The following is an 18,138-nucleotide window of genomic DNA, read 5'->3' as shown; positions in this document are numbered from 1 at the left end:
GTCTGAATTATAGGTGGATGAGTCACAGTTTCCTGACATGCTGACGGCATATGTCAGACGGAGACAGATGGGCAAAGAGCTCGTTGGCACAGATTGGCAGATAATAAACAAACTTCATTGGCTTTACAGAAACCACAACCATCAGAGGCAGAGCCCGCAGCAGCGTAACCTGCTGTCAGGAGCTCTTGTTTGGCCGATTCGACGGTTTCTTCGGCCAGAAAGCAACGGGTCTCCTGCGAGATTTAGAAGATCTTGCATTTTGGGTACCAACACATTTAAGGAGTTTTTTAGCACGATAATGAGACTGAAATACCATCAGTGAACCTGACAGCAATGGAAGCAAAATGTCGATTTAGGAAGTAGCTAAGCATTTGATATCCATATTGTTAATCCTCCTTACAATGAGAATGGTTGATTATTTCTTAGAAATGCCAAAACAAAACACAACAGACCGTTTTTGAATCGCCGGGAACAACTTGGAGTTGTGGGAGGCGATTCAGAGGTCTGGACCGAGGCAACAAAATGACCTGATTCCACCACTGAAATAAAAACTAGACTGTAGACTGGGTCCAGAATCACCTGAATGTATAAAAAAGTGACTTTACTTTGAGTTTACTCACTCACAAAGTTAGTTCTTGGCTCTTAAATCATGAAATCAGTTGATGTGCACATACATGTATGAGTATCTGGAGTGTGTGCCAACCCACAAACTGTGAAATAAGACGACCAGTCAGTGTTTTCGTGGGCTGCAACTTTGCAAAAGTGCACCATATTTTTCTCACAAGCCAATCAGTGCAAACTGGGTCTTTACTGGAGGATCTCTGAAAGAGACAAAAGGTGAACACAGGTATATTCAGACAGACAGGATGAGAAAAAGAATGTGTTTTTCGAACATTAAAGCGTGTAAACATGTTCTAGTAGAAACCTTTAACACACGTATGCACCTGGAAATGAGCACGATATGTCCCCTTTAATGTTTCAATGTCTAAATGCACGGTTCTCTTTAAAATATTACAATTCGACTGACATTCAGCGGTTGTTTAGCGCATGCATTTGTTGTTTTGAGACTGAAGACGATGCGAGCAGAGACACGCGGCACAGCTGCCTCCTTGAAAAGCACGTGACGTCAAACAGCGTCAGACCTCACGCATCACAAACAGTCCGTTTAAGTGTCAGCTGCACATCAAGCATCCTCAGCAGAAACTTAAATATCAGTGTGTCGTCGGGTGTGTTTGTGTTACACCGTTACCCCCCCCCCCCCGGTGAGAAGCCACATGCAAACAGACACAGCAGCCTCCCTCCGACGCCGGCGCTTAATCAGCCCCAGACTGCCTCTGACAATCACCGTGATTAGTGCTCCGCTCTAAACATAATGAGCACATCTGTCTCCTCGCAGTGGAAGCATTGATTCTCCGTAATGGGACACGATGCCAGTTAAGAGAAGGGCTGCTCTGGAAAAACGCCATCCAGCTGCCGCCGCGGCACCGCTGGAAGCTGTTCGTTTGGTGGATGTGAAGTGGAGAATCATCCGACAGCTCACTGAGTGAAATAAATCCAAAGATCAACGATGATCTTCCATGAAGGGATGATACGGCTTCATGTTTAGGCTGTTTACATTCAACTCTCAAGTACCACTTTCTAATAGGATAGCCTTGACAGAATTTATTCATCAATGGTTAATAAATGATTTACTAATGCTTTATAGAACAGTTATAAGCAAATAAGAAGAACTTTTGGCTTGCCAGGTCGTGAAAACGTCTCTCTCTTCCTCCAGCATGGTGCTTTGTGTTTTGGCTCTTTAGTTTACTTCTCTCTTGATTTATTACCTCAGTAAACATTGTAAACATGAGTTTATGTCTCAATCTCTAGTTTCAAGTCTTCTTCAATACAGCATGATGTTCATTTAGTACATTATGGTCCATTTAGAGTCACACAGACCATAAAGCAGGGGATGCTTTAGGGCGGGGCTACACAGTGATTGACAGGTTGCTCCCATGCCTTGTTTGGTCTGTTTTTTTGTTTTACAACTTTAACCCTTTCACAGTGTGCTTTCACTTCATGAAGGTTCATTGTTATATTTTGGTCGCCTAAAAATGTCATTCGGTTGCACTTAGCTCCGCCCTCTTGTATCACTTCTGGTTGCAAAAAAAAACCAAGATGGCGACGGCTAAAAACCAAGATGGCGATGGACAAAATGCCAACCTTGAGGCTTCAAAACTTCAGTCCACAAACCAATGGGTGACGTCACAACGACTACGTCCACTTCTTATACCGTCTGTGTGTCTTTGCTACTGTATGCAACAGTAAACCATCATACCTTTAGACTTTTTATCTCAATGTATGCACAACTGTGATGTCTTGAGACTAGACCTGCACAATGAGGAAAATATGTGAAGTATTGCTGAGACCATATGACTTTTATAGTCGCTGTACATTTCCTTCGTCAGCCTGGTTGTAGAATTTATTTTGTTAAATATAACTCTAGGCTAAATTGGACTCGTCCCCATTTGGACTTTAGCTTCACTCGATCTACAACAGAGTTGGACTCGTCTTAGACTCGACATAAAGGATCATATTTGAAGTCTTTCTTTGAAATCCTTCTTAAAGCCATTTCTCTGTGAGTTCTGGGAGACAACATCCACATCCACAGTTTACAAATGTCCCGAAGAACTAACGACATTTCATAAGTTGTTCATATTAAGTAATAACTAGATGATTCATCCCCCATTATTGAAGCCAACTGAATCCCTTTATAAAAGCTCAGCACTAACGTCTGCTGCTTTATCTCGCATCTAAAAGCACTCACAGACTCTAAACATCGAGCACGCTCCGCATCACTCCTCTGTGTTTTCACTGATGAACAGGAATAATTGAAAAGCACCGTCTGAAACAAGAAAAGAGAGAGAGAGAGAGAGAGAGAGAGAGAGAGAGAGAGAGAGAGAGAGAGAGGTGTTGGAAGTCACCAGGTGAACAGAGGAAGCGTGAGAGAATGGAGGACGAGGTGTAAAGATGAGGCGTGACTCACGAGGCGATAAACACACACACAGATTAAAGGCCTGGAGATAAGATGAGTGTTTATCTCTCCTGTGGAAACAGAGGATGTCCATTAAAAACAGATACGTGTGTGTGTGTGTGTGCGCAGTATTCATGTATTTGAGAAGGTCGTCAAAGATGAACAGATGTGCAGAGTGAAGGGGTTTGTCATATCTGTGAGAGAATTCTATCAAATTGCGTGTTTGTTTCTTTGTGCATCCGACTCGTCATAACGGCATCCTGCTTGACTCCGGCCGAGGATGAAGCTCAGACTCCGGCCGAGGATGAAGCTCAGACTCCGGCCGAGGATGAAGCTCAGACTCCGGCCGAGGATGAAGCTCAGACTCCGGCCGAGGATGAAGCTCAGACTCCGGCCGAGGATGAAGCTCAGACTCCGGCCGAGGATGAAGCTCAGACTCCGGCCGAGGATGAAGCTCAGACTCCGGCCGAGGATGACGCTCAGACTCCGGCCGAGGATGAAGCTCCGTCGCGCTGCAGCAACAGTTCAGGTTTATTTCTTCACCCGCCGCCAACCAGATGCAGATCGGTCCCCATGCCGACCTGGCCATATCCGCTCTCCTTCCAGCATCCTCCCCGTCCCACGCAAGAGACTCACTCCACACTGAATCTGTCAGACTCAGAGGGCCCTGATCCTCTGCAGGTTTGCCAGAAAAACACACAAACAGACACTCTGCAGCCAGACTGTGTGAGAAAGATCCTGAAGAGTTCTACCTGTCGACAGGTTCCTTTGTCCTGCTGCTCATCTTCAAAAGCAAATATCAGCGTTTCTCTCGATAGAAGTAAACCACACACACACACACACGAGAAGGATTTTCGTGGTCCTTGTTGATAAATAGCAGCACCCATGCAAGACCCGCCGGCGGGGTTGAAAAACATGTTTTCTTTAAACAATCACCAAACCTACACGGTTTATCAGAGCCACAAGCTGTGAAAAAAACATCATCAAATGTTCATCTTTCCAATGGTCTTTGAACACACCATGTGCTTCCATCAGAGAAACCAAACCAAACGAAGCTTAAAATTGTGATATTTCATCAAAAACATTTTATTCTATTATTATTCGATATTGCAGAGTCAAACGAGACCACAGAGAGTCAAACGATGCCTCAGAGAGTCAAACGAGGCCACAGAGAGTCAAACGAGGCCTCAGAGAGTCAAACGAGGCCACAGAGAGTCAAACGAGACCACAGAGAGTCAAACGAGGACACAGAGAGTCAAACGAGACCACAGAGAGTCAAACGAGGCCACAGAGAGTCAAACGAGGCCTCAGAGAGTCAAACGAGGCCTCAGAGAGTCAAACGAGGCCACAGAGAGTCAAACGAGACCACAGAGAGTCAAACAAGGACACAGAGAGTCAAACAAGACCACAGAGAGTCAAACGAGGACACAGAGTCAAACGAGGCCTCAGAGAGTCAAACGAGACCACAGAGAGTCAAACGAGGCCACAGAGAGTCAAACGAGACCACAGAGAGTCAAACGAGGCCACAGAGAGTCAAACAAGACCACAGAGAGTCAAACGAGGACACAGAGGTCAAACGAGGACACAGAGAGTCAAACGAGGACACAGAGAGTCAAACAAGACCACAGAGAGTCAAACGAGGACACAGAGTCAAACGAGACCACAGAGAGTCAAACGAGGACACAGAGAGTCAAACGAGGACACAGAGGTCAAACGAGGCCACAGAGAGTCAAACGAGGACACAGAGAGTCAAACGAGGCCACAGAGAGTCAAACGAGGACACAGAGGTCAAACGAGGCCACAGAGAGTCAAACGAGGCCACAGAGAGTCAAACGAGGCCACAGAGAGTCAAACGATGCCTCAGAGAGTCAAACGAGGCCACAGAGAGTCAAACGAGGCCACAGAGAGTCAAACGAGGCCTCAGAGAGTCAAACGATGCCTCAGAGAGTCAAACGATGCCTCAGAGAGTCAAACGAGGCCACAGAGAGTCAAACGAGGCCTCAGAGAGTCAAACGAGACCACAGAGAGTCAAACGAGGCCACAGAGAGTCAAACGAGGCCACAGAGAGTCAAACAAGACCACAGAGAGTCAAACGAGACCACAGAGAGTCAAACGAGGACACAGAGAGTCAAACGAGGACACAGAGAGTCAAACGAGGACACAGAGAGTCAAACGAGGACACAGAGAGTCAAACGAGGACACAGAGGTCAAACGAGGCCACAGAGAGTCAAACGAGGCCACAGAGAGTCAAACGAGGCCACAGAGAGTCAAACGAGGACACAGAGGTCAAACGAGGACACAGAGAGTCAAACGAGGACACAGAGGTCAAACGAGGACACAGAGGTCAAACGAGGACACAGAGGTCAAACGAGGCCACAGAGGTCAAACGAGGACACAGAGGTCAAACGAGGCCACAGAGGTCAAACGAGGACACAGAGGTCAAACGAGGCCACAGAGGTCAAACGAGGACACAGAGGTCAAACGAGGACACAGAGAGTCAAACGAGGCCACAGAGAGTCAAACGAGGACACAGAGAGTCAAACGAGGCCACAGAGAGTCAAACGAGGACACAGAGAGTCAAATGAGGACACAGAGAGTCAAACAAGGACACAGAGAGTCAAACGAGGACACAGAGAGTCAAATGAGGACACAGAGAGTCAAACGAGGCCTCAGAGAGTCAAACGAGGACACAGAGAATCAAACGAGGACACAGAGAGTCAAACGAGGACACAGAGAGTCAAATGTCACGGGAGCCAAAAAACGCCCCAAAACTGCTTTGGTGGGTTCAGAGGGTTAAAAAGAACCACAGACACATTTAGACTCAGGTAAGACTGTTAATTAAAGCTGCACTGGGTATTTGTGAAAGAACCCGATCCCTCGAGGAGTTCGGAGCCGCTGATATAATAAGTTGCCTGGAGCACAGCTTTAATTTGAGTCTGTTTCATACTGTAGGCAGGATTTGTGATTCCATTCGGCCTCTTCTAGAGAGATTGAAAGGTTTCTATCTCTTCTATCTGAGTGCAAACCCTCCCGTGTATTGAATGCGGGGGGGGGGGGGTATTTCATTTCTTGTGAATTAAACTATTTATTTGCGAGAGGAAGATTGAGATGTGACCTCTTGTAAAAGTCATAGCGATACGATGGCACACTCAAGTTTAGCCCGCCCCCTCCTCGATGCCAGAGCTATTTTTTAAAACACTTATATACGAGATCCTCTTCGCGGCTCGCCACAACAACACTTTGTGCGAGAGAAAGAAAAGCTGCATGAATCTGCTGCATAAACACTCGTCACCTGTTCAGCAGCAGACTCTGTGGTTCCCATGTGGGAGTCGGGCAGCTCGAGGAGAAAGTGGGCGGAAGGAGCGAGTGATTCCCATCCTCTCTGCTGAAAATCATGATCACATCTGCCGAGTTTCATCTCTCCTCCGTGATATTTTTTTATATTTTTCCCTTTGCAAACTCTTGCGTCCGTCTCAGGACTCTCCGGTCGTCGTTCCACCGGTGCCCCCCGACTATCTTACTTTTCTCTATTTCTATCTGCACCAAACTTAGGAGCAGCAGCATGACTCATCCAGTCAGACAGGTGTAGACACTCGCAAATGGATACAAATAGTGGACTCGGGTATATTTATATCAGATATGCTGGATGAAGCATCTGATGGGTCTATTCAACATTTCTGAACCAAAGAATTATTGCCAGGAATAAATATGAAATAGCCGGAATACATTTCAGTGATGTTACTACACCATCACGTTTATGATCTGGGGTTTGGCGCGTTGAACTTTGGCCTTTTCAATGCGACGTTTGTCATCCGATCGTGCCAGAACGCATTAACTGTCAAGTCAGGAGATCGGGTCGTCCTCGCATTGGGATCCGAGAGAATTGCAAAGAAGAGTGTAACCTCTGCCTTTGATAAGTGTGTCATTACTATCTTTAAAGCAGATGTGCTGGTGAGGGATCATAGCTTCAGGAGCAGCCTGAACTCGCTCTGTGAATGAAAGCTCTCCAGGAGCCTCGGTGCAGTGATCACTCACCAGAAGAATTCACTTCAAGGCTTTGAAAAGAAGTCTCCTTTGTGTGGCTCGGGGGTCTTTGCTCAGAGGTGTGAACGGTACTTTATGTCACCGGCTCTTAAAAAGATTCTGGATTTCTTCCCCATCTGTTCTGGAGATGCTGCCAACGGTCGCTTTGAGCACGAGCTGCATCAACAACCTATTTATCATTGTTGATGGATTTTAAAGGTGGATTTGTTCCTTGAAGGCATGAAGGTATGAGAGCTACAAATCAACCACCAGTTACGTCTAAACAGCAATAAACTATTATGTCACAATGAAACGGGAGAGACATCCACCTCATGTGTCTGTCAACCTGTCGGGCCTGAAGCTGCCGGGATTATTAAAGCCATCGATCACAGCCTGCACATGCACTGAGCTATATATTACATGTACGCTGCGTTTACACAGAGACGTGTTGATCAAAAGAGATGATGCATCTGAGCCTGTTGTCAGCTCGCGCAGTGAATACTGTGAAGTAGTTAACACACAACACATTCCTATGACCGTCACAAAATGGAATATTTCTGTATTACTGTAAAAATGTAAATTATATCTGTAACGCAACGACAATGTCCTCATTTTCAAACTCCTATCAATGAAATGAAGACGTGTTTTTCTGTCAGCGGTTTGCTGAAACGTCAGTTGGATCTGGAAGTGCCGGAAGAAAGAAAGACAACATCTGGTGAACGTCATTTTAAAAGTGAAGAAGAAAGCCGGCTGTGTGCAGTGACAGTCAGCCCGCGGTAGAGTTTGTTAGACCGACAGAAAAGGGAGACGAGCAAGCGCTGCCTAATTAGCTTAGTCTTCATTAGATCTGCTAATGACCTCAGTGGAGACAGCTCCAGATGCACCTGCCACTTATTCTCTCCGTCAGCACAAAAGCTCACCCAAATCATACAAAACAAACAGAATCCAATTTGTATTGAGTTTTGACGGGTGTGAAAGTTCACGACGCTGAAAGTCTTTATTTTCTGACCCCTTAAAAAAAACAGCAAGAAGAGCACTCTTCTTGCTGTTTTTTGAATTGAATTATTCTATCCGATTAAAAAGAGATTGTTCGTCGTAATGAAATCACAGAGAACTAGCGTCCCATTGGCGCTGCTGCGTTTTAGCCTCTTTCAGCTCATTGTCTTTGTTGGTCGGGTCTGTGTCTCACCAGACCTCTTAGGCAGCGCTGATAAAGAGTCAAACTGTTTCTCTCAGAGGTTGGTGGAGACCAAAGCAGAGCCTAAAGTAGGCGGCAACCTCCGGTTCTGCCGAGTGAAGCCGATGCAGAAGTGTCTTAAAAGCTGCATTCTCTCTACTGACCAGCAGGGGGCGACTCCTCTGGTTGTATAGACGTCTATGAGAAAATGACTCTACTTCTCTCTTGATTATTAAAATACGGTACAGTACGTGCTCGCTGGTTCAGATTAAACTGTATGATACAGAGGATATGGAAAGTGGATGACAGGTGGAGCAGGAACAGGAAGTACTGGGCAAATTATCGACACAAAATGAATGCATTCAGTATTTGAGTGTGCGTTTCGTCCGTCGAGATCTGTCAAAATTAAAGCATCTGCATGTTCTCTCCTCAATCCCAACACGAATTTGATGATTCATCAGAGATACGGAGACATGAATAGGCCAGTCGTGAGGGAAGGAAGCAGAGTGGGAGGAGCGGTCTCTCCAACCGGAGAGCTGCTCGCATCCTCTGCTCAACTTCCTGTTTCCACAGAAACAACCGTGTGTTAATGTTCCCTCCAAGACTATTTACAAGCTCCCTATAAACCGAGAATTCAGCTCAACCTTTACTTTCGTCTGAGTATTGTTGGATATCAACAATGCTTCTCCTTAGGCAGAGGTGTTTCTGAGATGGGAGGAGTTTGTTGTTGACCAAGGTCCACCTTTACCAGCTGCAACATTAAAGTGAAACACATTAAGCCAACAATGATTAAAACATCATATAATATATGTATCACTCTGCATTATGAGTACATTTCATTTCATGTATATTTTGGTGCTAATACTTTTGTAATTTTACTTGAACAACATTTTTAATGCAGGTCTTTCAACAAGTAGAGATGTGAGTACTTCTTCCAACCTCCGGTTCTGTTGAGTGAAGTCAAAGCTTCATGTGTTAAAGCTGCATTCTCTCTAGTGTCCACTAAAGAGATATGGGTTTCATCTCCGCCTCGATTTGTACGCTCTGCTATTTCACCTCTTCACAAAACATTACGCTTAGTTTGTCGATCTTCACAGGTGCTTGAATTGTGAATTTTATTTGGGGCTACACGGTGGCGATGTCCATAACTCACCATGTTGATGTGCCGGGATAAAGCTGCTGTGAATAAACTGCACAACGAGCTTTGGAGCTTAAAAGAAACCTCGAGCCTCTCAGCGCTGCCTCCAAGGCTCCGAGGGCGGCAATAAAAGCAGACTATTACACTCATAAAGCACTCGCTTTTCCCAGCATCACAGAGAATGATGTTGTTGTTGTTGGTCATTATATTCCGCTGTAATATCACTCGATTCAGCTCACGGAGGGAAGAACACGAGCAGACAGCCGCAGAAGCTCAGAGCTGATATGAGTTCTTACTGCAGATGGACATTATTTCTTCAGAGTGAATGAAGATCTTCTCTTTGGCTGCTGTCGGTTCACATGGAGACTCATTTGCATGAACGCAGTACTTTTTCTTCTCACCAGAAACCTTTTATTCAATTATTGTTCACCAATAAGTCAGCATATTATTAAAACATATTAAACCACATTGAAATGAGTACGAGGCAGATTCTCTGTTGGCGTTGGCTCAGCAATCGTGTTGCGAAGTTGCTTTCATAACGAGCTCTAAAAAGCTCGTTATGACCGAGCGTTAATGCAGCAATTACAGAGGGAGGGAGACGGCTAATGGATGAGCTGGAAAGACACAGTTTACCTCCATTTCACCCTCATTGTGGGATAATGCATACGAGTCAATGCATTTCTCCGAATCACTTCTGTCCGTCGGCAACATCTAATACACTACAATATGTCCTGCTGGTGAACAACAGCACATTTTGGGCTTTTAGTCCATTTTCTCGTGTTTCTAGTTCCAGTACACTGATATCACAGACTGTATAGAAGAAGTGGACGTGGTCATCGTGACGGCACCCGTTGGTTCGTGGACTGACGTTTTGAAGCCTCGAGTTCGCCAATTTCGCTGTCGCCATCTTGGATTGCTGCCGTCGCCATGTTGTTTTGGTCACAACCGGGGAGCAGAAGTGACCGGACGTGCACCGCTTCTGTTTGAAAATACCGAGTTGGTGATTTGAGCTGGTGGCATCGATAGACTATACATAATAAAGTTTGTATTTTTTATCCTGAAAGAAATACCACGTATCTATGTTTTGCATATCTTGAACATAAACTACAAAATCGTTTCAATATGCTATTTCCATTATCTCGTATTAAATGCAGATTCCGTCACTTTTTAGTGTCACGGTTTCTTTTAAATGTACAGAAATGATCGTACGTTCTACTTTCACAACCCACCGTTTTCCTGCAGCTTTGTATCATACTGTCCTGCTGCAGAGAGACATTCCCCCCCACGCAGACCTCATCTTGTCTTGGTCGGTAATGAACGGACAACACAAGCAGTGGCGGCGGTGTAAAGGTCACGCTGAGGGAGCAGCTGCACGCGGGTTACTGCCTCCAACCCGCTGAAATATTTAAAGGTGTTGTAGGCGGCCCAGCAATCACACCTCAGTTCTGCAAATCGCATTTCAGGTGTTGCTTCTGATTTAATGCGCAGCCGTCCTCCGTCCCCCAGAATAAGAGACACAGAGGACAGTGTTCACCAATAACATAATCTCCACACGCAAAGTCCATTAGCGAAACTCTGAGGAAGCCCGGAGGCGGAAGGAAGAGATGAGTCGCATGTTGACATTTGTGCAGATGGAGGACTCTGTATGCTGTACATGCGCATTACTCCTCTCTTGATACTCTTCAGCTTGTTTGCACATCATTTCATTCTGCACACTTTGTCTGTCGACTCATTTTGCAGATCCAACACGAGATTTACAGATCACATTCATGCTCATCAGAGGATGAACCTTTTCCATGTTGGATACTTCACCAGCTTTTCATTTTGCAGAAAATAGAAGTCTTATAATCCAATAAGTGTCTTCCAAAGCAAGATCTGAAGATGCACCCCTCCCCTTTTGAGATCATATGAAAGCCCAATAGGTCAGTTACAATGAGATGCCATGTGTTTGAAGATTTGGAAGATGAATGGAGGTGTGTGTAAGGAGGCTAAATCACAAGTTGCATCACACTATGACCGATTATTGTGCAGAAGACACTTCTTATGAACTTGGGAAAGTGAACTCAGTAAAGATGCACAGAACAAGTCTACGGTCAACGTGATTATTTTCATTCATTGAATTAATTAATTGAGTCATTCCCATTCTTAAGATACAATGAGACAGTGTGTTCTACTAATGAAAACCTGGAATTAGTTTTGGCGTTCGATAGCAGACGTTTGGCGACAGACGGATGATTGGGAGGGAGGCAGAGTCGGTCAGCAGTGACTCATTGCTGCTCGGACGTCACCGAATATCATCAGCATCTGACCTTTTACCTTAAACCTTCCCGAAGAGTCGGCGAGCTCAACGGGCTGAAGACTCGCCTGCATTACAGCGACGCCCTGGCTGGGTGGGCCCGCAGGCCTCAGGACTGATGAAGAGGAGCATTACTCTCTCATTAGTATTATGTGGGAACATCGTGCAGCTAATAGCATATTGACCCTCCAACCGCACATCATTAAAACTTATTGTTCAAAATGAAAACTACTAATGCCAAGAAGTGTTTGAATAAAGCTACAAAAATACATTTCCTAATCATTTGAATTTGTCTTTTATGCAAATAACCACTATAGATGAAAATAACAAAGTAAAAGGATAACATTCCGATTTTTTGACGGTTTACGCTGATTTCAGAGTCGTTGAAATAGTTTTTTGGGGCGATAACCGCAGGACACGGGGCAGGTAGGGGCAATGGGGTTGTGGTTGGATATATGTTATTGGTCATGATGAAATAGGTGGTTGTTCTTTCGTTAGTTTTTTGAATTTTCACGAGGCACACGGGTTAGGGTTAGGACTGTTCGGTTAGTGGCCGAACCACTGGGCTGAATACATTGTACAGAAACGCATATTAGTAAAATATTACAATCAAAAGTCACTAAACAGGCTGTTCTCATACAGAACTCGTAGCTACACCTACGAAAATGAACTTGTAGATATCCCACGAAATAAATGTGTATGTAATCCTTGTAAACCATGAACCAGCAGTTATAAAGAGGTGGATGGAGTGGAGTTAGAGTCAAACCAAAAGCAATCCTTCAACCAGGAGATCGCTTGTGAAACATGAAGTCAAAGTTGATTTATCGGTCACATAACTTCCGTAGTTATTGAAACGAAATCAACGATATTTTCCGAAATCTAACAAAGTAGTTTTGTTGCCTCAACCTAACAAAGTCGTTTTGTTGCCTCAACCTAACTATATTGTTTTGTTGCCTCAACCTAACTAAGTTGTTTTGTTGCCTCAACCTAACCTTACCTTGAAAAAACATCATTTGAGGATACGTTGCACTAAAACGACATATTTGAACAGCACTGTTACGCCACATAATTGCAGTTTGTAAATGGTAATGTTGGCACAGCTCTGGCTTGGCCACACATCATTAAAAAACAAAACAAAAGAAAACACCTCAAACTATTCACATCCTTTGAAAATGTTTTTTTTAAGTATATATTTGAGAAACCTAATTCTTTTCAAAAAAAGTTATCATGCAAAATGCTTCCACTGCGTCAGAGTCATCTGTTCGACCAGCATGGAAGCTGTGACTCACACACGACTGCACGCTCTACCATCCGGTCAGGAGGGGCAACCCCTCTATCTCTGGCCAACACACACACACACACACAGACACACAGACACACACACACACACACACACAGACACACACACACACACACACACACAGACACACACACACACACACACACACACGCACACGCACACACGTCTGGGGCTTAGAGAGCCTGGGTTTTGTACAGCTTGTCTCTGAAATTGGTTTCCATTAGCTCCACTGTGAGTATTAACCTTCCACTGATGCAGCAGCAGATTCAGAGGCACAGTGACGTCAAGCATGTGTCCTTGACGGAGAAGCAGCACCCAGTCACCTGCTGAGGAGTTCAACAAGTGTGTGTGTGTGTGTGTGTATACTTACTGCACAGAGCAATGATGTGGCTGCTGTCTTCGTGGACAAATTTCTTAGTCACCGCCTCCTCCATGATCTGCTTCACCTGAACACAAAAGAGCGACAGTTTGAAGGATTGTCACAGGAAAAGCTGCCGTCGTCACCGTTGCCTCGTGCAACGTTGCATCGGTTCCACATCAGCCATGAGAAGATGAAAGATCACAACTCATAAACTCTGCTATACGTACAAATGATATTTTCTGACTTAAATGCCTTAAATGAAATAGGGACGATTAAAAAGGGTTCATGCCAAACCAAAGTTACATGTGCAAAGACGTTTATCAACCAAACTGTATTTGTATAGAACCTTTCACGCAGGTTGGTGCAGTTCAAATTGATTCACAGATAACTGACAATATATAAGACCAGTGTGGCCCAAAAAAACAGCAGAAAAGACAAAAACAATTCGACAATTTGAGACCAAAGATAATAAAATTATAAAAATGTAATCAAATAGAATTCAAATCTGTAACAACAGTAAAACAGCATATAATAAAAACTAGACAAATGAAATAGACTTGAAGTATACAACTTCAATACAATAAAACAAGTGATTAGTAAAATAACAATAGTCATTTTCAGGGAGGGGCTCTTAAAGAGACAGGCGCTCTTAAAGAGACAGGCGCTCTTAAAGAGACAGGCGCTAAAACGAAGCGTTTCGGAGAGAGGGTGAATAAAGGTAGATTCAGACGGACAGTATGAGAAAAAAGTGTTTTTTAACATTAAATAATGTAAACATTTTCTAGTAGAAACCCCAAATCCCAGTATGAACCAGATAATGAGCATGATATGTCCCCTTTAAGATCAGACTGCAGTATTTGTCTATGACAGCTTTAAAAGAGAACACTGATTTAACATTGTACTAATATTGCTAAGCTGAGACTGGTTCACAACCAGTTAAAAGTTCCTCCCAGTAACTTCAGCTTTAATATGTTATTCCATATAACCACAGCTGACAATGCTACCAATTAGCTGCACTTTCTGCCGTCGTGTTGCAACTACCTGATCACAAAAACATAAAATAATTATGCAGTCTCCTCATCACTTTGACAGATACTCATAACAGCTCTGACAGTCTCGCCCAAACATCCGCACCACTGACTTCCAATTAATACCGTGTCATCCCGGAAACATTAGAATTAGTCTTTTCCGCTGCTATCTGTTGTGTCTCTGGAGAGGAGAGCCTGAGCGAGCTCAACACCAGCGAGTCAGTCCGGCGTTCGCTTGTCTAAGTTCGCTCTCTCCGTAGAATTAATTGTCGTCAGCGATTAATCCGGGACCCGTCTGACGCCTCTGACTTGTTTGGGTCGAATTGATAATCGGGAAGAATTTAATTGCTCGTTTGCGTGGCGATGAATCTCCAACTACAGCATCGCTCGGTTCAAACTGTGTTATCTGCTGTATTATGTGGAGCCGTCGTGTCTGAGGGCTGGAGCTTCATCATCCTCATCATCACTGAGATTGGGGTCAGCCTTCATCAAGTCCGCTAATCAAGGTTGTTTTTGTGAAGGTTGGGTCCATTTTGTACAGCCAGCTACAGCCAATGACAAACTCAGACAACCATTTTGTCACAAGGAACACAATCAATCAACAAGTCCTCAAAGCTTAAAGTCACTGTGAGGAACTTTTACCTGGTCCTGAACCAGTTTCAGTGTAGTCCTGATCCTCTATCAGACCTCCATCAGTACAGAGACCATCAGAGAGAAGATGGTCTGTTTCTATAGAGTTGTTCTTGATGCTCGTCATCGGAGCCACCGGGTCGGATTCTGGTGAAACCAGATGAACTCATGCAGGTTCACCAGAACCTCCTTCAGCTCAGACTCCAGCAGAGACCGGTCCACCGTGGACAGACCCAGATCCTCCAGCAGAGACCGGTCCACCGCGGACAGACCCAGATCCTCCAGCAGAGACCGGTCCACTGTGGACAGACCCAGATCCTCCAGCAGAGACCGGTCCACCGCGGACAGACCCAGATCCTCCAGCAGAGACCGGTCCACTGTGGACAGACCAACCGGCTAAAGCAGAATAATAGAAGTCAATGAACCATTTCATGTTGGTATGAACTTCTATTTCAGCTGCAGGTCTTTATTATTTCTCTCAATGTACAAATGCATCTCAAGAGATGTAGGTAGGACAGTGTTTCTGTTCACCCACAAAACACTTTCATCTTTTATAAAACCTGCTTGAAAATGGAAATGCCGTCAGCTCGTTGAACTTACTGTCCAGTTGGACGAGTGCCAATATGGATCTGGTCAAACTGGCTGTTTACCATTCCTGTCTTAATACTCCAGACACCCACGCACACCAGGAACGGACAACTTTGAGAAGGAAAAAATGAACCAAATGTGGAGGCATTTAAAGGGTGCAGCTCCTTTATCAACACATATTCATACGGTTTTGTAATTCTGTAATACAAACTGTACCTTTAACCAAATAAGCTGGGTGTCAAACTACCACACACACCGATGTTAAATGCGTCACTTTTAATTGCTCTAGTAAAGTTAAGAAGATCAATATGGCAAGAAACCTAGCCCCCAACGACTACACATGATCAATCAATCACACTAAACATCTCTCAGGTCAGCGTGAACTCTCTGGAGATCTGCTGCTTTTCATTCCGTCTGTTAATGCTCTCATCTGGAGCCTCTGACCGACCACATCCTCCACAGAGATGTGCAAATAGATCCATATATGTACCTCCACCCAAAGATCTGCCCAGTGAATCAGAGTAGAGTGGTACGGACGCAGCGGCGGGTCAGAGGGGTCGATATACCTTCACCCGGGTGCCAGTGACTGAGATCGAATTGATTATGTGTTTGGTAATGAACCGGTTTAATTAGTGCTGTATTACATTTGGTTTAATGTGGGATTAAGTATACTAAGAGGAATTAGTATTGGAATACGGGTTTATTAAAGGGTGTGCACTGAAGGTAGCGGATACTTAGAATCATGTGCTTCAGTTGGACTCATCCTGATGTGGTGTTACACGACATCATCGAGCAGAATAGTAATAATCACTTTTAGGAGGAAGATCTATTTTTGGGCATAATTTGGTGGTTGGGTTAAACTGTAAAATCTGACAAGTTGGTCTTCGTTAAATAAATCTAGGAAACTTGAAAAAGGTAAGTAAATATAACTATTAGTCTGAAGTTATGTTTACTTTATATCAACTTGTTAAGTTTATTTACATTTTGTTGTATTTACTTAATTTTGTAAAGTTGTTCCAACTTAAAAATGAACTTGTTCTTTGTAAGTATACTTTAGGTGCATTTAAAGTAAGAATACAGACTTCAGTTAGCTGAGTATGTGTTGACTTTCAACCAATGAATCAAGTTCGATGTACAGAGAACATTTTAAACAATGAATAGACACATGCACATCAAGTTAGGTGAAGAAAAATAAATAAATTAAATAAAACATTGAATAAATTGATCATGGTAAAACAGTAAAAAGTAAAATTAGAGTGAAATAAAAGAAATAAAATATGTGTAAATACTAAAACCACGGCATGAACACACATAAAACAGTATAAAATCAGACGTAATAATAAGCAATAATATTTTTGATTTGATTGAAACAAACATCACATTTAGCATCAGCAGACTGCTTCAGTGGTGTATCCGTGTTCATCATGAACATATATGCAGACATTGACTGACGATGTATTTCCTTTGTTTTGCACGATTAACACTATTATTGTCATGTTTAGCAACTCAATGCACTTAGTTAAGAAACTACAATAGACTTTGTTATTTGCCTCTTTGGCTGCCGCCACTGAGGTTTGTTGGATTATTTAAGGCCAGTGGAAAAAACGACACGATGGCAGACAGTTATTTACTTTTACCGGCAAAAAAAGAGAAAACAGCTGCAGCGAGCCAAGCATCTCGTTCCAGAGATGACACCGACAGAGCGAGATGTCGCTGGTATCTGTCCAACGGCTGAGTGGAGCTCGCTAACTTTGACTTCTGAGAATCCCGGAGCTAATGGTTCCTGGGAGGAGCGGAGGAGAGAGCTCATTAGCCAACTCCTCACTTACACATTTGTACAGAGCGTCAACAGAGGGTTTCCCTGTGGCCTCAAAAGGACGACCGTTTTCCATGACATACTATACTGTGACACTTTTATTACTTTTTTCTGCGTTTTTGCTCTCGTTTCAAGTCTTCTTCAATACAGCATGATGTTCATTTAGTACATTATGGTCCATTTAGAGTCAAACAGACCATAAAGCAGGGGATGCTTGAGGGCGGGGCTACACGGTGATTGACAAATAGTCGTTTGCTGCTATATTAATGCTCAGAATATAACCTGTAAAATGTGCGTTCTGGGAATTAAGGTGTACTGGGTTGTTGCAAGTAAACGTCACCGAAAGTGTGTTACAGTAAGAATTGAACTGCTCGTCTTTTCTCACCATAATTATAACAAAAACAAAAAGAATGTAAGAGACTGAGACACATTTGGACTCGTCATAGCACAGGAATTACTAAGCACATTAACAGGAGCTTCAATGGACCCTGAAACTGAAGCAGCCAAATGGAATTCAGCAACCGTTGTATCTTCACATTTCTCAAATGTGAAATGTCAAAATGTCTTCTGTGACTAAGACGAGCTGCAGAACAGCTAACAAGTGCAGAGAAACCTCAATGAAAGTCAGTCCGCACTGTGCGACGCTGACATCACCAGCACTGGTCGACTCTGTTGCTTAAAATCTTATTGAAGTGAATAATCTTATCAAACTATATCCATTATATCTATATGTATGTATATACATACATGTATGTATGTATGTATGCA

At 43.8% G+C, this 18,138-nt stretch overlaps 1 protein-coding gene across 1 annotated transcript in view; it reads right to left on the bottom strand.

Annotated features, from left to right (window-relative positions):
* The window catches only part of sgsm2 (small G protein signaling modulator 2), a 54,342-nt gene that overhangs the window by 31,607 nt on the left and 4,597 nt on the right, over positions 1-18,138 (bottom strand). The window contains exon 2 of the mRNA XM_079272453.1: positions 13,318-13,393. Within this exon, the coding sequence (XP_079128579.1) occupies positions 13,318-13,393 (76 nt within the window). The remainder of the gene's footprint in view (positions 1-13,317; positions 13,394-18,138) is intronic.

Source organism: Melanostigma gelatinosum, assembly GCF_949748355.1.
Source record: "Melanostigma gelatinosum genome assembly, chromosome: 7".
In the NCBI taxonomy this organism is placed as follows: Eukaryota; Metazoa; Chordata; class Actinopteri; order Perciformes; family Zoarcidae; genus Melanostigma; species Melanostigma gelatinosum.
This window is presented reverse-complemented; position numbering and strand designations above follow the sequence as displayed.